This window comes from Strix aluco, chromosome 5, assembly GCF_031877795.1.
Source record: "Strix aluco isolate bStrAlu1 chromosome 5, bStrAlu1.hap1, whole genome shotgun sequence".
Classification (NCBI taxonomy): domain Eukaryota; kingdom Metazoa; phylum Chordata; class Aves; order Strigiformes; family Strigidae; genus Strix; species Strix aluco.
Genome location: NC_133935.1, coordinates 58,364,819 through 58,389,304, shown reverse-complemented (window position 1 = coordinate 58,389,304; position 24,486 = coordinate 58,364,819). Strand labels below are relative to the sequence as shown.

At 36.4% G+C, this 24,486-nt stretch overlaps 1 protein-coding gene across 1 annotated transcript in view; it reads left to right on the top strand.

Annotated features, from left to right (window-relative positions):
• Positions 1–24,486, top strand: part of DOCK4 (dedicator of cytokinesis 4) — a 255,555-nt gene that overhangs the window by 181,002 nt on the left and 50,067 nt on the right. The window contains exons 24-28 of the mRNA XM_074827524.1: positions 2,035–2,162; positions 3,446–3,580; positions 8,064–8,162; positions 16,405–16,499; positions 23,881–23,956. Coding sequence (XP_074683625.1) covers positions 2,035–2,162; positions 3,446–3,580; positions 8,064–8,162; positions 16,405–16,499; positions 23,881–23,956 — 533 coding nt within the window. The remainder of the gene's footprint in view (positions 1–2,034; positions 2,163–3,445; positions 3,581–8,063; positions 8,163–16,404; positions 16,500–23,880; positions 23,957–24,486) is intronic.

The window sequence follows — 24,486 nt, the reverse complement described above, 5'->3', positions numbered from 1 at the left end:
CTCTGTCAGCCTGGATTCAGCTTCCTATCACCTGCCTGCCAGGAGAGTAACCCAGCTGCAGTGCCATAGGCTGGTTTACACAGTGAACCCTTCATCTCTTCTCTTGAAGATGGGTTACCAGATAGTCAAGAATTCAGTACATGTAAGGCCTAATGGAAAGCAGGGAAAAGGAGCCATCCCCTGTAATGTAGAGGTTAGGTCTTTTTTAATGGAATGCAGAGTCCTGCTTTTTTGCTTCATCTGAAGGCATTAGCTCTGTCTTTTATCAATAATCAATAAGCAGATTTAGCGGTGGCGATCAGAAGTTGGCACTTTCCTAAACACAGGGCTTCACATTAGCCGTCATCCTGCCTGCTTTCCTTTTGACCCTGTAGATCTTACAGTGGATGGGTCAGTGGCAGCTGACATCTCAGACTACCTGGGGCAACACTTTGCTGAGCTTCTGGTTTTTAGGTAGACAAAAAGAAAATGTTTTGTTGGTTTGGTGGAGATGCTTCTGCCCAGCTGCAGTGCTACAGGCAGATATGAACTTTCAGGCCAGTCCTGATGAAAACCTGCTGAGGCATTTGTGGAAGTAAGCAACCACTGGATAGAGGCAACCTGTTTCCCAGTTTTGGATTTCAGTACCACTGGGTTTAGATTAATTGATGGTCTTTTGCCTATTGCCATACAGTCTTTGTTTATATTTTTCTTCAGTAGGAAGACATACCAGAACACCTGAATAAATAATAACTATGAAACACCCATTTAAAAAGAGCAGACAAGCTTTCTTTCGAAAACAAGAATATACTTAACTAATGTGTACAAATCAACTTGACCATATGATTTGTATTGTGTTATACAGATATCCAGGCAATGAAAACAAGGGAATAATAGAGAGAAACAAGATTAGTGCTGTATTTCAGTAAGTGAAAGAAGCATTCAACAAATAAAATCTCAGAATAAATCTGTTTTTCTCCCTCATGGTAAAAATAGATTAAATATTTGAGGGGAAAAGTGTTTATAGAAAGTCTAATTCACGAACAATACCTGGTTGGCAAAATGATTTTAAAAGAGAAATTTTCCAGCTAGATAAACTCAATTTTTAGGAAACAATTACATTAATGAAGAAAGGAACTGAGTAGATTAATATATTTAAATAACGTATCATAAATCATCATTAAAATTTTAATAGAGGAAATGATTCAATTACAGTTCTATGAGAACATCATTTCTCAATTTTGGAAAAGATCTAAAGACAACAACAAAATGAAGACAGGTAACACCCATTCCATTTATCAAGTTGTAAATAGGTGTTTAATGTGTTATCACAAGTGTAAGTATTAGGGCTCTTCCCATTTAACATTGTCTTTAATTTTAAGAGAAAGAAGTAAGAAAAAGTAGCATGTTAATGAAGTTCTTGCATAATATTGAGATAATTCAGGACTGAAAATAGCACCAAAGAGCTGTGTTTAGAAAATGAAATAGAGGAAAGGCAAATCATATTATGTAGACACCAGTAGTCTAAGTTGTTCATACTCAGTAGGAGTGAGGAATCTGGAAAAATGAAAATCCTGAAAGAAATCCGAAAGTACTGCTTGTCTCTAAAGTAAAACTCATTGGTAGAATAATGTAAGTTCAAGATGAAGTCTGCTGTGACCTTGGCTTGCAAATGGATCCTGTCACATGGCAGGGAACATGAAAGCATAATTACACTTTATTTTGAATACAAGTATTACTGTGCTAAGTTTTTTTTCATGACTGTTCAATAAATACTTCGAATTTTCTGTTACATATGGTATATTCCACACAGTGGTGTTTTTCTCCGTCCGTGATATGACATACTGACTTTCAGCATATTGTTTATTCTTCAGATATTTGGATATTATGATTATGAAGTAAAAGCTTCTGTTTATCAAAAATGTTGGTTAAAGCAAGTAAAAGCTTCTGCTTATCAGAAATACTGTTTTGGACTGAAGACACATTTTACATCTGTATTATAATGAAATGATTCTGTGAGAAGCTCTTACTCATAAAATTTTTCATTTTTTCCAGATTCTCGATACATTCTTCTTCCGGTAGTTTTACATCACCTCCACATGCATTTACAAGAGCAGAAGGACCTTATAATGTGTGCACGTATCCTTAGCAACATATTTTGCCTCATCAAGAAGAACAGCTCAGTGAGTAAACACCATGTCACATCCACAAGGTGTTGAACGTCTTTATATGTCTCTGTGACATTTAATGACACAAACTGGACCTTGACCGAGAGCATTTTGAAGAGTTCTCTGTGTAATGATTCTGCATAAACATGTAATTTTGATTTCTCATGAGCCTTTTCTTCCCCTGCAAGAATATTTTAATTGTAGCGTATAATGTTCTGCCAAGCTTTGACTCTTTTTGAGTGTTGTGTTGGACAGAAGCAAATGTCCACTTTCTTTCAGAGACATTTTCTGTTGTGGGCTCTTTAGTCATAGGGCACACGGGGTGATATAGGTACATAGATTGTTGTGAGTATTGCAAGGGGTGTTGCACTTGGTTGTTAGTTGCTAAGCTTTTGTAAGTTGCTAAGTTGGCCACTTTGTGGCCAAAAAATTCACTCCTACACCTCACTGTCAGCAAAGTTGAATACCTGTTTGTAAGCTGGGTTTTAGTTTGGTTGTGTATATTTGATTATGAAGTGTTTCTGTTTGCGAAGAAATGTCATCTTAAATTGTGGGTAAAATCGCTCAGATTAAGATGGTGTTGTCTGCTGCAGTGGAGACAGAAAACATTGTTGAAGCAGGGAAAGCATATTTCCATGTGAATTAGAAAGGAAAAGTATCTACAACTTGACTACATCGGATGTTTTCATATGTGTAATAAAGGTGTTCATGGTCTCTTTTGACAGTGTACACTTCGGTTTCTTTGTATTGATATTGCATACAAGCAGTTGTAGGTTTACATAAATGACTAATTTGTTTGTGCTACTCAGTTGATGGGAAGCAATGTAGCTGGTCCTTACTGCTGAAGCAGGTCTTGAAGGTTGAGCACCATCTGCTGTGTTTCTGGTGATAGTTTGAAAGTGTGAAAACAGAATTCTACTTTTTGGAATTTAAGCCTCTCTTGGCAATTTCCCCAGAAAATATATGGGCGTTACCTATAAAAATCTTGCCCGGAAAGTTCTTGTATATTATTTACTGCTTTCTTCTAAACACTAATTGAAGTAGAGCAATGCTAATTTGATGAATGCATATATATTCAAAGTCATCCCTGTAACTGTCCTCTATATTTCAGTACAATGTAATTAATTGAAAACTGTTAGGAAAAAAAAATCAATAGAATTAAACAATATCTTAATTAGAGAACAGTCCTTGCTTCTCAAATGTAAAACTATAATTTGTTTCTAAAACGACATCAAAGGAAATATGCCTGCGGTCAACTTTCTATTTTAAAATATTAAATGTTTTATTTATTATTTAAGGAAAAATCTGTCCTGGAAGAAATTGATGTGATTGTAAACAGCCTGCTAGATATTCTGTTAAGGACCATACTAGAGATCACCAGCCGACCACAACCATCAGGCTCTGCTATGCGCCTCCAGTTTCAAGATGTGACTGTAAGTTTCTTATGATGAAATAGCTCACAATTGTCACTGGTTGGACTACTAGATTTTTAATAATATCTTTATATTGTAATTCACAGTGTTAAGATTTTGTGTATAAAACAGAGAATAAGGAAAACGAAGAAAACTTTTTTTTGCATTTTATTCCTTTTCAGTGGAAATAGTAATTTTTTTCATTAAATTTATTTATAAATTGTGACTAGGAGAAAAAAACCCTAAAACATAACACTTATTTTGAGACTGTTTCAAGTGAATAATTATTTCATTGTGTTTCTTTTGTTGACAAATTTAATACCTTTCTGAAACTCTCTCTAAGTTTGAATTCCTGAAAATGGAAAAGTGTCAATCAATAGCATTTTACTTCCTAAAATGCATACATTTTTACATGATGAAGCAGCTCTAAAAATGCCTGCAGAATCTGTGATGCTAACTTGTACAAATCCAAATTTATTAATTGAAAGGCATTTTGGGCTTAGCATTTGAGCATCATTTCTATCACGCTCAAGTAGAGCATAGACGATGGATTTAAAAGATTAACAAATGATCTTTTGGTCAACCTGCTATAGTAAGTCATACAAATTAGAAGGTTGAAATGCAGGCATTTACAGAAAAGCCTATGATGAAGCACTGACAAAACAAAATGAAGTGTTACTTTGCTTTGTTTTCAGCAAGGTTCCCAGTTTGCTTTTGAAGGGCAAATCAGTTCTAATATAGCAAGGGATATGACCTCAGTATGAGGTGAGGGGGTAACATTTTGTGCAGAGGACATACTGTGCTGTGTAATTTACTATCTCATTATACAGTTAATTAATTAATTAATTGCCTAATTTTTACACTGTAACAATTTTCATTAATGAATAGATGGTTGCTTTTCAAAACAGAATTTCCTCTGAGATGAAACATTTCAAAAGTGTTTAATAGCTGTGGAAGACATATGTTGTTGGGTTTTTTGTTTGTTTTACTTTATTCCACAGAGAACAAAGTGTTTTATGGAGCTGACCAAGCTCTGTAATAAGATAACACCATGCTTTAATCACTGTGATTCAGCAGGACTATACATCTAAGAGTTTGGGCGTTTTTTCTTTAAATTACAAAATTACAAATGTATGTTGTGTGACATATTAGGCCATCACAAGAAAATCTAAGCTGAAGTAAGGGTTGTAGTATTAGACTGTTAGTGTAGCAAAGTTCTGAGCTTATTGATTTCTTCCAGGATACCCACTTGCTTGCAGATTAAGTTTTCATAAAACACCATGACAGCCTATTTCTTTCACACCATCAAAAAATTAGACCCTGAAAGTGCTTTCAAGTTGCAAAATTTTCTTTTTATGCATCAGAAAAGCCGTGTCATTGTCACCACAGGCTCTCAAAGAATACTTAATGTGGAAGTGACTCACAGCACAGCATAAGGCAATTATATACATTTATGTAGAAATATCATGCAGTATGGGTTTATGGCAACACACGGAAACAGATTCTTGGAACTATTTGTAGAACAAGTATGATAAAGCACTCAATGTGAGTACAGCAGTAGAGTCTGTTCCAGTATGTTGCCATTATTTCAAGCTGCGTGTATCATAAAATATTCTTTGTGAGATGTATCATGGCAGCACACTGGATAAAATTCTGTCATACTTTTGCATCAGATGTAGTCTTCCTTGTGCAAGTAGTCCCAAACTCATCTCGGTGTGATCTTATAGGCCCACGTGTCACTGTTTTTCTGCACAAAGCAGCAACATAAAATCAGGCAGCATCAGGCTGTGTGCTGCCATGACTGAACCATTCCTTTAATCTCAAGTAGTTTTGGTACCTTGGTACCATTTCAATTTGCAGTGAAGAATCTTGTTAGATGATAAGTTGCAAGATGGATGTGATTCTTTAAATGGAGCACAAAGAGGACATGTCTTCAGGGTGTCAGTGTTATAGATATTGCACTAACAAACATTGAATTTAATGCAGTGGTGAAAGTGAAACTTCTGCTTTAGGGTGTCATTGATTTAGACCTTTAGATTTCCTTAGGAAAAATGTGTTTGCCTATAAAGAGTTGGCAGAAAGCAATCCAGTTAAAGCAAACCTTTACTGATTTCAGGTCTTGGAAGTTCAGTCCCTCAGAACCTAAATGGATTGCAATTTAATTGTGAGCTCCATGTATTTTAATAATTGTGCTCCTTAAATAAGACATAAAAAATTACTTCAGAATTCTGCCTAAGTGAATTGGATATACTCTTGGCTTGATTTATGACCCTAGAATTGGATCCTAAATGGTTTTCATCAAGGTCGTTACATTTGTGGAGTTTGCTTCCGTTCATGATTTGCAAGGTAGTCTGTGGCTAACACTGGCGAAAACCTTACAACATACGTTCTTGTGTTGAGTTCAACCAATGCAGCTGAATGTTCATTGTTATTTTAAAAACCAGCTGCCTGTATAGGTACCTACATTTGATTTAAAAACTCAAATTTAGAAGTCAGTTAACAATTAGATAAAGCTGGAACCCTTCTAAAGCTAATCTGTCTGTCAGCTATAATAGTATAGCTTTCTATAATAAATTGTGATTTTTAATATACTACTATAAGTCAAAGTAAACGTGGAAACATGGAAGGTGGGTAGAAAGGACGGCTTAAAATGCTTAAGCAGGAAGAGAAGTATTCAAAAGGTTCATACTCAAATTTTGTCACTCAAGCTAGCAATCAGGTAAGCTTACAATGTTATTTATTCACTCTGCTTATTTTGGCTAATTAGCCAAAATCTGAGTGGTCTCAGATTTTATAACTGGAATAAAAGTTCCAAAAATGATGCCTATTTACTTGAATCTACATTATATTAAATAGCATGATAAAATCAAATTGAAGCTATATATAATGAAATTGAAAAGATTAAAACATAATGATAAAAGACCAAAGTCTTTTTGGTTTTGGAAGAGAACCTGATCAGTTTGGAAATAAATTTTCAGATATTTACAAGATAGCAGCTGTACCCTTGATGACTGTGCCCAGAGCATGAAGATTAAGAGACTTTGTAGCATTAAGTTACTGTTTTGAGAATGCTATGTTCACTGTAAAAAATAATGGTTTTACAGGGAGGTAATTAATTTGGGATCATTACTTCAGTGTAGAATTTTATTATGGTCAAGACTATTATTATTTTATCACCAGGTTTCTAGTGAAAGCCATAACTTCATACACCACCAAGTATATAAGATGTAATCACAAGTGAATTAAGCCTTCCAAAGTAAAATCCAGAACAGCCACTCATGTGAAAATATATTCTCCCTTTTTTTAATCTTATTTTCTGCTTTTAATGAAAGACAGGGAAAAATCTTCCCAAAATTTGACTTGACAAACTAATGAAAGGCACCATTTTAAAGTATTGTTATCCTACCTGTCTGTTCTCCCAGTCTCATTCCCCATTCCCGGTAGATAGAGGCCAGAAGTGTATTTCCTATTTTTTAACAAGCTTGTAAGATTTCAGAATTGTTCTTCCTAAACACTGGGATGCAATCCAGACCTTTCCCTCTTTCCTGTCCTCATCCATTCTGCAGTTAGGCCACATTGATACCATTCAGTGTTTCTTCCCAGTGAAGAATGTGAACAAAAGTGAACAAGCAGACAAGAAAGGGAGAGGGGGAGAACATATTCCTTCCCATAATGTCTTGTTCATTTGATTGCTCACTGGAGATACCCAGTGCAGTTCTCTGCTCTTTTGTTCCTGAATCCCATGCTGTTTGAAGAGCAGCCTGGTGAATGTGCATCTGCAGAGGCAGGGAGGAATCCGTGCAGCAGTGCAGTAAGTTCCTCAGCTACTGCCTGGAGTGTCCCTTTTCTGGAGTGTGGGATATGGTGGAGTGTGAATCCAGGAACAGGCACTGTGGGAGAGAGTGGTCTTTCCCTATGATTAAGCTCAACTTTTAGATATATGTTTTAATGGGAAATTCCTCTGTAGGTCCAAGGAAACTTCTGATCAAAACATTTTCAAAGTTTGTTCAGTCCTATAAATGAGTTTTCTTTTTGACAAGTATTTTTTGTGATGAAAAAATGTTTTGAAAAATTCCCAGCTAACTCCATTAATTTCTTTAGCATTCTTCCCAGAATTGTTGCAAAATATTTTTGTTTATATTTGTTTCAAAACAGAGTTGACTAAGAGGTTGTAATTTTAGCAATCTAAATAATCTGTTTAAAAACAGATACACGGGAAACTAATCACAAATCAAAATTTTACTGGTTTACCCCTCTGGAACTATTTCAGATAGATTCTGCTAAGCAAGTAGACTGCATTTGGGGAAAAATAATTCTTTAAATGGGAAGGAAGTTCTTAACTAAATTAATGTATTTTCACAAAATATGGAGTCTAAGCCTAATTGTAGATTAATTTCCCTTGCATTTGTTAATTATTTTTAAGTGCTTATAATATAACAGTTTAAGATCAAGTACAGAAGGAATTATAATCCATAATATTTCTGTTATTGGCTTATCTGAACAGGGGGAATTTGTCTCCTGTTTGCTGTCACTCTTGCGACAAATGACTGATAGACATTATCAACAGCTTCTTGATAGCTTCAACACAAAGGAAAATCTGAGGGTAAGTAACAGAATTGTCTTTCCACTTGTTCAGGTCTCTTTTTATTTCTCTTTTTTATTTATCTCCCTTTAAGATATTCCTGTGCTTTGATGAAACACTTCGGTATTTAAATGCGATCTGTTTCTCAGATGACCTAACTTTTGCACAGGCTTTCTTGCGTAGTCAGGTCCACTCTTACAGTGGGGCTAGGATTCTGTTGCTTCTGCAATGACAGCAGATAGAATTGGGATGGGGGGAACTATATCATTATTTTAAAGCCATAAACTTAGCCTCCAAGCCTGTTTTAAAGATTGTGTCAAAGGTTACACAGTTCTGCTTGATTCTTCCTGTCAGGCAGTTGGTTTTTTTGTTTGCTTTATTACAATTGTTTATTTATTCGTTCACTGTATATGGCAATGGCAAACACGCAGCTTGAGAAATGCACATTCAATTAACTCTCCATTTTTCTTAACTGTGCAGCAAGTCCATAGGCAGGAGGACCTGTCAGACTTGTAATCTCTGTCTGCCCAGTTTGATCGTGAGAGTAGCTGCAGAGCTCTTTCAGGGCAGCCTCTACTAATTTCATTGATGGAGTTACTGGGTTCATGGAGATACAGCATTTTTAATTCCTTTTTGGAGGAGGAGGGTGGATTTTTTTAAAAAAAAGTAAGTTAAGATTTCCTGCATAAAGATATACACTAAGACTTCCACTGCTAGACCCTGAAAAACTTATATAGTACCAAATCTGGTCCACACAATAAATCTTGTGTAATCGCTTATGCCAATTATTCAGCCAGTGATCCTAGACAGGAAATTAATCATGTCCTAGTGTGATAGTATATTTTCAGATGTTACTCTTAAATTATGATTTGATTACTGCCCTGAAAAGGGGAGTCTAGTTATGGTGCAATTTCAGATTTCCTTAAATTCCCGGTAGCTGTTTAGAGCTATTCTGAAGAGAGCATACCATTCGTGTGTGCCTTTTCTTTGTAGTGAGATGGTCATACTGAGCTTGAAAGATAGAAAATGCTGCTGAGAAGTTATCTCTATCATGAATCAAGAGTACTACCTAGGAGTTACATAGGGTGGATGATTTTTATACTAGTATTACAGCATCTGTTTTCACCTACCATAGTTGCTATCCTCAGGCAATTTTTAGTATATCATGTGGAAGCTAGGCATTTTTTACTAAAAATATTTTCCCTTTTGTTTGAGTTCTGAGCAGGTCTGTATTTCTAGGTTTGGATTTTTATATTTCCTAGAGGTTTGAAGCTTGATTTCTGTTTGATGTATCAATGAAATACAGTGTTGAGTTTATTCAGACTTTCTTGCTTCTAGAACATGAAAAATCTCTAGAATTAGTGCTTGAATGGTGTTTCATTTGACACATTTAAATTCCCCCCACGCACATACCCTACTATTATACAGAGACATATGGAAAGCAGCTGTAGCCAGTGCCATCAGCTATCAAAATATAGGTCTTAAGAACTGAAGTCCAGAGTTCATTATTTCCATTCAGATCTCATCAAATCAGCATCAGCTCCACCAGTGATTCAGTGGCAGTAGGTTGATCATAATTAATGCAGCATTCCTTCCCTTCTGAATCTTAAATAATATATTGGGTTTTTTCCCCTCACTTGGAAATATCAGGTATCACTGAAAGCAAGACGAAAAGATGAGAGCTAGTGTCTGAGGCTGACACTGCTGTTAATCATGAGGTGACTGTGTATGACTTAGGCTATCTCAACCATCTTGACACTTACCTCTGTATTTTCCTGCTTTGTTTGCCAAGTGTGGAACTTCCTTGGTACTTTATACTGCTTTAAGATATGCTTCTTAGGAAGTGACATCAGTATAAGTAAAGGAAGATTCAGAAGGTGTAAATATCTGTGATAAGACTTTTTTTTGTCTGAAATGCTTTTAGAGGCTGAACTAGTAGCCATAGTTAATCTTGTAGCTAGTGTACTTTGGGATTTAAGCTTCAGTGGTAAATACTATCAGCTTGCTGTATTTTTGAATCCTCTTTTTGCCCCCTGATCGGTGATGTCAAAGTGGATTGGGTCTTCCCTAAGTCACATTACAAGTTCCAAATCTGATATGGGGTTTGCAAGGGACTTACCTGAGTGTAACCCAGGCCTCTGAATTGCATTCTGTTGTGCTTTTTTGCTTTGACTACCTCTGTTTATAATTAACCATCTATAGTGAAGGATTAGACGCTGATATCACAAGGTATTTCTTCTTTCTTCCAGACTAATTCTCAAGGTGACAATGTGAAGTGCTTGCATGAATGCATGTTTGCACAGCATTTGTGATACTACTAAAAAAATGCCCCCACGAAACCACTTCTCCAAACAAATACTCATGCAAGTACTTATGAAAAGGGAATGAAGGTTGTCATTCATTCTATTAAAATTTATTTGCAGTTCTTACTGTTTTATTATTTTTTTTAAAGTCTGTACCAAAATTATTAAAGGCTGTTTCCAGCTTGTTAATCGCAGTTATAGTAAGGTGGAGACTTTGAGGGAATGACATGTACATATTTTAATATGACATGCATCTGAGTGATGCTTTAACATGGCGATTGTTTAAGGAAATATTTCCACTATTTTGTAAATCTGTTTAGTTTAAGTAACTGACACGGTGACTATTTTTATTTTAGTCAGTTCTTTAAGAGAGTCAGGTCTTTTCCACACAAAGCAGAAGATAGAAAAAGCATTTTATATTTGAAAACATGCAAATGAAGTAAGAAAGAAATGACAGGCGATTCATGGCTGAGTGGTAGCACCAGAGACTATACTTCATTCACTTTTTGAAACATTGAATTTACTGAGGCAGTAAATTTAAATGCTTGCTTTTATCTTTTTTAAAGATATGCTCCTTTTGCTTACCACAAAATACCATCTTTGTCTAGTAAATATATTTTATAACGATGTATAGAACAGAGGTGCCCTTGTAGGCAGATATTTACAGCTGCAAAAAAGCTCAGATATAATTTATGACAAAAGGTAACAATGGAAGTTATAAATAGGAAGAGAGAAGTGGGAAAATGAATGAGAAAAACAGTATATGTTAGCACAATGCAGCTTTGACCACAGCAAAGTGCTTTCGGTTGATATGTGTGGGTTTTTTAATTAATAGATTCAAAGAATACGAAACAAACAGATAAGCACCTGCCAGAAGGCCTAGTTTTTATCTATTGGCAGTGTACCCTACATAATGTGGCAGAACAGATATACAGAAGAGATCTGATGAAGGAGAAGATAGTATTTCATAGCGATGGGTGTAAACCTTACTAGTTCTCTGAACCCTCGCTTCCAGCTAAAGGAGCCTGAGCAGGGTAAGGTGGGTGCTGAACCCAACCACCAAGTGCCATTTATTCCACTGTTCTCTAATGACACCTTGAACACAGGGTGTGTGAGGTCCATAGGCGTGAGGAATGTCTCTGGTGAAGAAGCTTAGTTCTAGTCACATCCTTTCCCTGTTATGCAGGGACATCTGCTCATGTATGAGACTTCTGAAAGCATTAGTGTTGGGGGAGAGAGGTAGCTCTAAAACAAATATTTGGGTGGCTTCTGATATAGATTGAGGAAGCAGTAAAGGAAAGATCTGGGAAAGGAGTTGGCCACGGGATGGATGAGTTGTCTGGGCACTGTCAAACCATCCTCTTTCTTATGGGCACCTTGGCAATCTGTAAAAAAGCTCTAGGATGCTCTACAAAGACTTGATAACTCTGCAGTGTGAACCAAAGAAATGGATGACCAAGCAATTAGCTTCGAAGTGGACTGTTGACCCAAACTAAAATGCTATATAGATGCACTTTTGACAGATCCAGTGAAGAGTCTGACCTGCTTTAAAAGAGGATTTTACATGCATACAGGGAAATCATAGAATCATTAGAAGGTCTGGGTTGGAAGGGACCTTAAAGATCATCTAGTTCCAACCCCCCTGCCCCGTCCAACCTGGCCTTGAACACTTCCAGGGAGGGGGCAGCCACAACTTCTCTGGGCAACCTGTTCCGGTGTCTCACTACCCTCACAGTAAAGAATTTCTTCCTTATGTTTAACCTAAATCTACCCTCTTTCAGTTTAAAACCATCACCCCTCATCCTATTACTACACTCCCTGATAGAGTCCCTCCCCATCTTTCCTGTAGGCCCCCTTTAAGTACTGGAAGGCTGCTATAAGGTCTCCCTGGAACCTTCTCTTCTCCAGGCTGAACCACCCCAACTCTCTCAGCCTGTCCTCATAAGGGAGCTGCTCCAGCCCCCTGGTCATCTGCGTGGCCTCCTCTGAACCTGCTCCAACAGGTCCATGTCCTTCTTATGTTGGGGGCCCCAGAGCTGAACACAGTACTTGAGGTGGGGTCTCACGAGAGCGGAGTAGAGAGGACAAATCACCTTCCTTGTCCTGCTGGCCACACTTCTCTTGATGCAGCCCAGGATATGACTGGCTTTCTGGGCTGTGAGTGCACACTGCTGGCTCATGTTCAGTTTTCCATCCACTAACACCCCGAAGTCCCTCTCCGCAGGGCTGCTCTCAATCCACTCATTGCCCAGCCTCTGTTTGTGCCTGGGATTGCCCCAACCCATGTGCAGGACCTTGCACTTGGCCTTGTTGAACTTCATGAGGTTTGCATGCGCCCACCTCTCAAGCCTGTCAAGGTCCCTCTGGATGGCATCCCTTCCCTCCAGCGTGTTGACTGCACCACGCAGCTCAGTGTCACTGGCAAACTTGCTGAGGATGCACTCAATCCCGTTGTCCTTGTCACCAACAAAGATACTAAACAGCACTGGTCCCAATACCGACCCCTGAGGAACGCCACTCATCACTGGTCTCCAATTGGACATCGAGCTACTGACTGCAACTCTGAGTGTGACCATCCAGCCAGTTCCTTATCCACCGAGTGGTCCATCCATCAAATCCATGTCTCTCCAATTTAGAGACAAGGATGTCGTGTGGGACAGTGTCAAAAGCTTTGCATAAGTCCAGGTACATGACATAAGTTTCTCTTCCCTTATCCACCAGCACTGTAACTCCATTGTAGAAGGCCACCAAATTTGTCAGGCAGGATTTGCCCTTAATGAAGCCATGTTGGCTGTCACCAATCACCTCCTTACTTTCCATGCACCCTAGCATAGTTTCCAGGAGGATCTGCTCCATGATCTTGCTGGGCACAGAGGTGAGACTGACTGGCCTGTGTTTCCCTGCATCTTCCTTTTTTCCCTTTTTAAAAATGGGGATTATGTTTCCCCTTTTCCACTCAGCAGGAACTTCACCGGACTGCCACGACTTCTCAATTATGATAGATGGTGGCTTAGTCACTTTATCCACCCGTTCCCTCAGGACCCATCGATGCATCTCGTCAGGTCCCAAGATATGAAAGAAGTTCCAAGGCAGTTTTTGATTACATGAATAAATGTTTTTCAGTCTTTCAGAAGGCCATGCTTCTCACTTAATCACAGTTTGATAATTTCATCAAGCAAATATTGCTGCTAGAGAAAACTGAACTGTGATTTTGTGATATTATTTAAGTGGTATAAGATTGTACTAGAACTTATGTACATTAGGTAGGAATATTAAGAGATGGTATTTAGAGTATGTAAAAGGACAAAATTACTCCCTTGCTGTCTCTTAAGATAGAAGACATATGACACATTAATTATATCTGTACTCAACCAACCAAATGTTAGTTCACTTATACTGCCGGCAAAAATGTTTTTTAAATGTTAAAATCTGTTACTAAATCATTATGATGTGTTCAGCAGAGCAGATACAGCTATGAAAGACAATAGTTTAGTGCAAAGGAAACAGTTCTAAATACAGTTACAAAATTGATCTTCTATGAATGGTACTTTATAGTAATGTCTTGTGCTGTTTGGAAGTGTGCAGTTGCAACATGCAAAATGCCAGGCATTGGAATGCTGATCAGAACATTTTATGGAATTGTCACATGGAGTTAGGTCCCTTGGGAGTGAACACCAGCACTGACCCATGAAGGATACCAGCACAGTAATGGAAAAGTATCAGTCTAGTCAACTGGCATTTTACCCTTTGATTATTTTCATGCTTATAATGGATTCCTAGGGAACTGTATTACCAAATATACAAAAACTGAATTGTGAAAAATAAAAGTTAGCTACAGATGAATTCTGTTAATAGAAGCTTAATAGTTGTAGCTTGAAAGTCTTAAAACTGACTAGTTTTATAAAGTTTTTTATGAGTTACATGTTTTGTCAGTTATATTTCAGCTTCGAATTATACTGCATTGTTTATATTTTTTGACATGTACTGTAACAAAGAGATCTTCAGTCTTATTCGGGCTTTTCAAATACACATTTTGTATCTAGTATCACTTATCACTAAATTGATGACACAGTTTCGTATTTTTTTTCTGTTAAAAATCAGAAATAATTAGCCTGGTGTTAATGATTCAAAACTTAATGCCAGTGTCGACATTTGCTTTGTTTTAAAGTTTGCTTGGAATAAAAGGTGAATACTGATTTTAGCCTAATCACCTAAAGAAATGAAGTATATGTGATCTTCCTCTCTGTCATTCTTTTCTTAATGACTTTTGAACAAACTGATAAATTTCAGCAGGCTTTGGCAGTGGCCCCCCAGCTCTCAAAGGCACTAAGCTGACACCACATGCATCCCTTGGGATTTAAGTCCTTAAATCATTGCTTGGTTTCCCAACAGCAGCCATTTGGTCTCTTCAGTTCATCAACCAGTCAGTTGACTCCCTAACAGCAACAACATGTATTGTGTCTGGACAATGGATGGGATAAAAATGGAATATGGGAGAATTTGGGACATTACTGTGAGGTGACATCCAGCAGTATGTGAGGCATTACTGTATTGTAGGGATTATGTCACAGATCTGTAGGGATTACTGCACAGGGAAGGGAGGTAACCACTAAAGAAAAAAAAGGAGCAGGCAGAAGTGTTGAAATGTAAGTACAAGTTGCAAAGCTATAGGAAAGCAGTCTGGGATAAATGAGTTGCTCGTAGAGCTACTTGTTTATCTATAAAGCTAGTCACCTGCTTTCAAACACTATGTTATCTGCAATGAGTATCGTTTATACCCTTTAATATAGAGAAATTTTTGGCATCTTTCTCAGAAAACAGGTTGACTCTTTTATGTAATCTTCTCTGGTGGGTGGGTGCAGGGATCTCAGCTGCCTTTCCCAGCGCTTGCATTCGTCTCCCTTTACAGTGATTCTCTAATGAAAGACATCTGTTGTGCAATGCCCATCATCTACACTTTGGTAAATGCACTTGAGAATATATTTTGGTGTTTGAAATTATTTGCTATACTTTTGTTGTATCTTCATCTCACCTGTGTTTCGGGCTAACTCTCTACAGGGATGTGGGTGGAATCAATACAAAACATTGCAAGGTGAGGTACCACACTGATTCTGTTAGGTGTGTTATATCACTTGCCTCATGCTCTTCATGATGTCAAAAGCTCCATTTGGCTTGCAAAAAAATACTGGCAATACTATACCCAATCAAGATGGGTCATTAGAAATATTGGTAGTTTTATTTGTCAAAAAGAAGTGAATCTGAAGAACCATGTGCTGAGAGGAATAGTTTAAAATAGTTATTAGTGAGTTAAATGACATAGGAGATGATATTGCTAAAAGCTCTTAAGCAGTGCGTTCTACATTCAAAGTAGCTCACATGTGTTCACTGTTTTTGTAGGTTCAGCAAATGAGGCAGAATGGTTAAGTGACCTGCATACAGACAGACAGCTGTGATAACAGTTCAGGGGCCTGGGCATCACTATTGAATTCACTGGTCTTTGAGAACCTAATGACAAAATTGTCCTTACACTCTCTCTCTTTCCCACCAAATAATGCCACTTTTGGAAATAATCTTGAAAGTGCTGAAAACCTGGCATGATTAAGGAGATATTCAGAACTCTGTAGTGTTTGTAAAGTGCTTTTTTGATTTGCAAATTGTTCTCAGGATCACATTTGGGGAAGTGTATGGGTGGAAAACACATGCATCTTTGACATTTCTCTTATGCATTGCTGTCAATCAAATGGCACATTAAATTATTTTCCTTCTTTTAAGACAAATGAATTTAATCACTCTTTGAAGCTTTCTGCAGGAATCAAAAAAATGAAAAAATAGGTTTATGTTGAAAATAAATGCAATTCTGCTATTTCTATAATGATTTTTTGTCTCTGATTAAAATATTTTTAAACCTCTGCTGTTTTTAAAGCAGCAAAGACATATGACTGCTTCTTTTCCTTCCAAAGGATTTCCTGCTGCAGATTTTCACTGTATTTCGGATACTAATACGACCAGAGATGTTTCCAAAAGACTGGACAGTGATGCGTTTGGTTGCAAACAAGTAAGGCATTTTTAGTGTTAATAAAAAATACGGGTAGTATCAAAGATCATGGTATAAATAAAGTTATATTGTGTATGTGATAAAAGTGCAAAATATCTGTTATAATGCTGGCTGCATTTTTGAATTTAAGGTTTAAAATCTCAGGACTAATTTTACATGACAAATTCGTAATATAATCTGTACCTCTTTCTCTTCTGAATTACAGTAAGCACATATAACTGGAAACTCAGAAACACTTTTACAGAATGAAGATGCTAAGCATCAACAGCTTTGTTTTCCAAGTAGCAAATGACAAGTCTCAACAGAACTTCATTTCAAATCTGTTTGTTTAAATGCTGAGTTGGTAAAGATCTGTGTGCTCTCAAGAAGAAATTATCTGCTGTAATATCATTAATGATGTTTTTGCATGTTTGTTAATTTATTGCTTGTCAGAAAAATCACAAATGAGGAAATGAGGTACAGCACAGGCAACAGTAACGTAGGGCTCTAAGCATTGCCTAGTGATACTTTGAGATGTAGCCTGCTTTTGATCTGTTCTTTCTCTGCTCATGCCTTATTTTTAGAGAAACAGGTTCCCAGCATTTCTGAGAAGCCATTACAGTTGGTCTGAAACTATTGAGTTTTATTTCACCTATATCACCAGCTATCCCTTTTTGTAGGCTTAACTTTAGATCAGATAAGCCAGCTGGACAGTCAACACAATTATGCAAACACCAGTGCTAGCAGAGTAGGGGGGTTGTGTTGGGCAGACCTAGGAATACAGAATTTAGGATTGACTTAAACTTTCATGGTACATATTGCAATGCCTGATGGAAATTGGTTTTTAGTCTGCGTTGTGCCGGCTGGCTCCACAGAGAATTTAAATTCATGGTACTGTACAGATTACTAGTAACAGGATTATTGTTAACAATTACATTTGGCGAAACTTGTGTTCATTATATATGCCTGTTATGTGTGTGTGTGGATATGCAAATATCATAGTATTTGTTCAAACTTTGTCATGACTTGAAAAAAATAACACTTTTGCTCATTTTTATTACCTCACTTAGTGTTGCTAATCTTGCCAAATTTGAATTCCAGCAAAAAAAATAATTGTTTATAATCAAAGAATGGGTATGTTCGTTTGTTTCTGTGTATGATATTAAAGAAGATACAGCTGATACCAGCCTGTATCTGGTAATCTTGTTTAAGAAATAAATTGAGAAGCATGGGAAAGAGCGAAAAAACATAGGAACTTTTAGACTAAATATATAATCTAAGAAATTGTTATGTATTCCGTAAACAGCTGGCTTGGCAGATGGCTTTGCAACAGCTGACATGTACAAAACTAAAATTTAGGAACGACCTTGGCACGTGTTTCTTGGGCTAAGTTCTGCAAAGGGAACATTTACTTGCACCAGCATTTTAGTTAGCATCACACATCTTCTTTTATTAATCCTGTCATGTTGTTTCTGACCATTTAGGAAGTGACTCTGTCCAGTTCTGTTGGGCAAAGAAGATAGGCAGAAGTTGACAATAACTGCTGGTGGGAATTGGCCATGAGAATCAGATCAGCTAACTGAATCCAATAACACACAATCGCATAAGCAGTACTGTCAGCAAATGGGATATAAACACATCTTTACCAATTCAGCATTCAATAATTGCTTTGCTAGGCATTTCATTCCTTTGTGGAGGAAATGGTGGTTTGCTATGAAACAGGGAGTTAGCCAGATGTACTTAAAAGTGTGGTGTGAACTAAAGACTTACCGTTCCTACATTATATATCTATGGCTTAGTTTCTGTCCCTTTTTGAGGCAGCAGGAAGGAAAATCTACTTCTCTTCTCTCCTCAGCTGCAGAGCACTAGTTTTTCCAGAGCTGTTTCTGAATGGGAGCTCTTCCTTTAACTTGTGTCCCCCACTGCCGTTGCGGTGACTGCCTTCCTTCAGCTTCCTCAAGGTGTTCAAGACACAGAGCCACAAGAGTAGTAGCTTTGCTAGAATTGTCCCAACCTAAAATCTTTACATGCAAAGGAAAGAGCCTAGAGACAGGATGAGAAGTTAGGGCACTGTGTGCACCACAGACAGAAACAGCGGTGAGCCATTCTTCCTGAGCTTCACTTGATAAACCAGAGCACTTCCAGTGATCTGAGACTCTTCAGGACTGAAGGCAAAACTTCTTGAACTCCTTGCTCCATTCATGTCTAAAAGGAAGAACTAGAAGGTCTAGCCCATCTTTTTAAGAGCATGATCAAGTAATCTGTTAATGCTCTGGATTCTAACTCCTGCTTCCCAGGAATAAAATGACTGTCATGTTTCCTGTATAAGATGGCCACCTTCTTGGCTATCTGGACTTCAGCCTGAGAGATGGTAGCTAATCTGAAGGCAGTGTGTGTCTTGGAAGCTTTACCCATCACTGCTGTCACATCACCAGCAGCAATGTCTTTTCTGTCCCTTGTCCCTAAAGTGATATAAAAATTCAAACTGTCTGATATTTACAGGAAAAGAGATTTAGCCTGTCTGAGCCTAGGGAAGAAATGAGTCCTAGCAAGGATATAATCAGGTAATAAGCTTTTCCTGAGAGGAAAAAAAAAATCATTTTTTTCTCTTATTTATGTATGAAGAACTTTGATTACCAGAAAGATTTTTAGGTCTTAAAATGCCATGATTCTTTCAATATATAATATTTATGTAGAAAAAAAATTGCTGCCCCCTGGCTTTCAGATTTTTTTTCTTTCTTGTTGCAGTGTTTTCAGTAATTATCTGATTATCTGATACTTGGGTGCTCTCTGAGATAAAAAAAAAAAACCCAGAAGATACTGTGAGCTCAAGAAGACAAATCTGTAACTATCTAGAAATTAAGATACTTCATGATAACACGTGCATGATCCATAATTCTGAATGTCCAGATGCTCAACATGAAAAATTATTAATGACTAGCATTATAAAACTACCAAGTGACTTCCAAAATTTGAGAAATAAAGTAACATTTGAAAAGGCAGACTAAGCACTAAAGCTGAGAAATAGATCTTTTTTGAATTGTGTTCTGTGATAGAACATGCAAAAAAATCCTTAATGTTTATTAGCTTCTGGCAGTCAAGCAATGAGACAGAAATTAACTTTAAAACCGCATAATGATGTAATAATATCTATTGTGAGCTAATCATTCAGCAAAGCAAAATAATTACTTATGGTTATCTAATATTTCTAACATGGATGTTACTACCGAGTGACAAAATATGTTTTTATATATACCATGGAAAATACAATTTTAATTTCTTTTGTTATAGGGGTAGACTCACTTTCTACATCAACTAGGTAGTAAGGTAGCTTGCTGGCCCTCTGAGGAAAGCTTCTATTTGTAACTGCAAATGAACACCACATAATATAGGAAGATGTCTGAATCAGTTGCCTAGCACCAGAGAGGAATCCAAAATTCTATAATAAAATACACCAGACTAAAATTGAAAATTCTGGATAACACCTTCATAATGTCTCTCTCAACTGGAAATCAGTGTGTAATGGTCACTTGTTTAAGTTACCCTAAGGTTAGGAATAGAATCACTTACCTGATGCTTTAACTGACTGGCATCTTTTGAGAGCATTTAACAGACTCAGCTGAACTCCAGGTATGTCATGTTTCATAAACAATTGAGGAGGCTGTTGGAGAACATAGTGAGTTTCTACTACTTGCTAAGCAAAGGTTTGATATTTATAACATACTCTATGTGTTATTGAACGATGTACTAAGTTTTCCACTGTTCTCGGTATGCAAGAAGCTTTAATTTTAAAGTTCTCTATATGATTAACTATGTGTATCCTTTCAGCATTTTGTCGAATGGTAGAGGTACTAGATCATCCATTTCTCAATTTGAATTTTATAAATATACTTAATGGATGTATGAATATTATTACTTTTAGTAAAATAATTGATCTGTAAAGTAAGATTTGCTATAGTGTGTTGCTTATACTGAAGTTCCAAATGTATCTACTGGCAGGGGCATAGGGACTTTAAACAGAGAATCCTTTTGGTTATCTAAATCAGTAATGATTGAAAGAAACTTTTTTTTTTTTTTTTTAAGTAACTCAAACGGAGTACACAGTAAAGGAAGACATCAAATTAGCATTAGTTTCAACATTATGGCTGCTTTGATGAATCCTGTTAGTTCCCATGGTGTGGGAGTCTGAGACTCCTACAATGAACAAAAATTCTTACTTTTATGTAATACATGGTGTTGTAATGTTCTTGCTTTTATGTAATACAAAATGTTGCTAACGACTGAACTTGACATTCAGTCTGTCACAAAAAGCATATATATACATAGGTATGCATGTATGAATAAGTTTATATACATAGAACAATAGATAGATACACATATAGGTGACTAGGTTTATTTAATTTATTTATGAAATATAAAAGAAACTTTTATTCTGTTCAAAAACCTCTGTGCTTAGGAAGATTTCACTCTGAAATAGCAAAGGGTGAAGTGAGAAGCTAATGTTATATATTTGTCCCATATCAGAATGGAAGAAGAAAGCTTTCATTTTCTACCATTGGCTGCCCAGGCAAAAGCCAAGTTGCCAGAGCACAGTCTAGGCAGCAAACCAGTTGTTGAACTCCTGGGGGCTGCTTTGGATTTTTCAAACAGGTTATTGCAGAAATGTTTGCTCTGAAAATCTGATAGAAAAGCCACTCTGTCAACAATGGCCTGACCAGGCTGTGGGTTGTCATTCTATGTATAAGCCCAGAATAATTTAGTAGCTAAATGCAGAAGTTTTTTTCCTCTAAAACAGTCAGTGCTTCTGAACAAATTTGTGGCAGGTGATAAGAGGAAGAAAAGCAAGTCTTGCGCAAACTCAACGTTTTCTAGTTTGATACTCAAATGGATTTAAAATAAATGTTGTTGTTTTGAAATCGTTGGCTGAGAGGCAACTTGGAATGTGAGTATTGGACTGGATCAGGCAGCTGTCCATCTGTCCTCTGCTTTCTGCATTTTTGCTTTTTTTTAACAGAACCTACATTATTTGTAGGAAAAGAGGAAAAAGAACCCCCAACCTTAGCCATGATTTCTGTCCTACCTGATTTTTGTTTGTTATAGATTCAGAATAACAGATTGCAGGTCAGAAACAATGACTTCATCTATGTTCAGTCTGATGTTTTGAGGTTTTTTTTATCTACAACATACACTCTCTCACTCTACACACCCACATTTTATCAACTAATCCATATCATATCTTTGGCTTACTAAATAAATCAAACCTGAGCTACATTGCCTCTAGCAAGAAATACCTGCATTGCAATTACTCTGTTATCTCAGAAAAATTCTGGAAAAAAGATTTCTATTCTAATCACCTTCTCAGAAGAATTGAAGCAGATCTTTCTCTTCAATTTCACCTGCCATGGAAGGAATGTGACAAGAAAGGAATTGTCTCAGACATAAATCGAACTATTTAATGTGAACTTGCCAATATGGTTGCACTTCTTGAGATGTGGAATTTTCTCTTGCATACAGTTTTTCAGGGATTTATTACTTTGGACTTAGGTTGAAATTTTACATACCAATACTTCTGATGAACTGACCTTTTCTATCAGAACATCTTCCTGAAATACGCAAACTGTTTCCATTTTGTGAAACATATGGGCTGTAAATTAAATCATGCACAATAACAAGAATGACAGGACTCTTTTCTTACCCATACCTTGTTTCTTAACTTTGCTTGTATTAAGTCTGTTAACGTTTCACTTTGTCTTCCATGCTGCAACAGGGAGTGGTGTACACACACTGTAACTGAGCGTTGGTGGAAGAGTGGGGTAAACTATACAGATGAAGGCTAAACATGGAACACTACTTGAATAGAAAAGCTACAGTATAATTTTTGAGAAAATAATATGTATGAAAATGACATTTGAGCAATGGAACTAGGAACAAATGAAACTTGACACTCGAGCAGTGTTCTAAAAAGTCTCAGACTTGTTACGGGTGTTCCAAGACATCAAACCAGAAAGTAAAGTTTGGCAGGGACAATCATTTTAAAAGCAGAGAAATGGGAGCAAACATTTGAACTAGTAATAAGCTAAGTGATATATAGCCATTTTGTATTTATAAACTTGAAATCTGTTAAAAGTGCCAGAAGAAAAATATAATCTATCTCCTAGGTGGGTTGGTTAACGTATAATTCTTCAATATTGTGAAGGTGAAAAACATTATACCCTTAAAATGTATGCGTTGCTGTTATTATATTTAATAAAACATATTTTGTCTTGAATGCATTGCAAAAATAGTAAAAAAATTAAGTCCAAAGTATGGAAAGGGAAACAAATTTTAGCATTGTAACAGCATACAGGTCAAGAACCCTTTTCAAAGTACTAAGTGTATTAATAGCAGATAGATGGTAATTAAATGAAATGTGTAGATACAATCTTTCTCTCAGAAGGTCTTTAAACAGTTGGTGTAAACTACACAAGTGTAACAGTGAGTGTAATACAAGAGTGTAACAGATCATTCTATGTTCATCTTTTTTTCTCCCCTGTAAGCACCCATTACTGACTACTTTCAAAAAGAATTTAGTGGTTTATATGGATTTTTGGTTTGAGTAAATATGTTGATAGACACAAGTGCTGCAGAGGTTAGCTTAAGAGTTGAATCATTGAAATGAATTACATTGAAATAATCTTTAAGGATGTTCTGTTTCTGTAGATTACCAAATTTGGTTGCTACAATGAACAAGACTGTCATTGATCTCTGTTGACAACCACTGTGAAAGGATTTTCGTTGTATATATTTATCTAAGATAGATTAATATAATTCAGGCACGTGTCAATGTAGGGCAGTGTATGCAACATTATGCATCTCTGTTCTGTATTGCAATAAAGAATACAGATCTTTAGAAGCAGATCTTTATTGCAGAGCTCATGCAGTTTTGCATTTATCTGTTGTCATTAAAAAGACTCTGACCATAGGGTTGTCAATATTGTGTGTTGGTAATTACTTGATATTTTATATTTATAATCTACACACACATATTTTCAGTACCAAGAAAGCTGAAAGCAAATTGCCCAACTGTCTATATTAGTGCTAGTAGGACAAAGTGTGTATTAAATCTGATATCAGCATTATTTGCAGAACAAAATTTATGGTTTGTCTTTTTGGTCAATTACATTCTTCTATACAGAACATCTGTCTTCAGCCCACAGTCTTACATCACATCTATTTTATTTTTTATTTTTTAATGTGCATGTTTTCTGTCAATAGGTGCTGTCAGATATGTTTAAAATGTAGTATTTAATGCCACCATACATGCTACATCTATTTCTTCACTGGAAAATTACCTGGCTCTAAATATTAAGTATTAATTTCTACTTAATGAAAACTACTGTTTTTTTCATTCTTTTCTTCCCAGTGTGATCATTACCACAGTCTTGTACCTTTCGGATGCCCTTCGTAAAAACTTCTTAAATGAAAACTTTGATTACAAGGTAGAGTAAATGTATCTATCATAAGACAGATGCAATAGCTGCTACTTCATCCTGGGGCTCGGTTGTTTGTTATTAAACTTAGCTCCAGCTAGAACATACTAAATCAGCAATTTCAAGTGCTCAGAGATGATTTTTTTTTCTTAAATACAGGACTGTCTTAAGAGTGCTGTGGGGTTTTTTTAATTTCTTCTTATTTTTCATTTTGTTATTTCAGCCTCTATGTTAGACTACTTATTCAGGATTTTTGCATAGTAATTTTTTGGATTATAGAAACTAATTTTATTATTTGTCTGTTAGTTTGAAGTTATCACAGGAAAATTATTCCCATTTTTAACTGATGCAAATTTATGAAAAATACAGGTTTGCATTTCTGTAAGTTCTTTCAAGACCAATTAACATGCTGCATAATTAAAATTAGAAAATTATGACACTGCATGGTGAATGTAGTTAAAGATGTTAGTGAGTACCTCATATAGTGAGATATGGCACTTACGATAAACTGTGAATTACAGAATGATACTTATAGGATT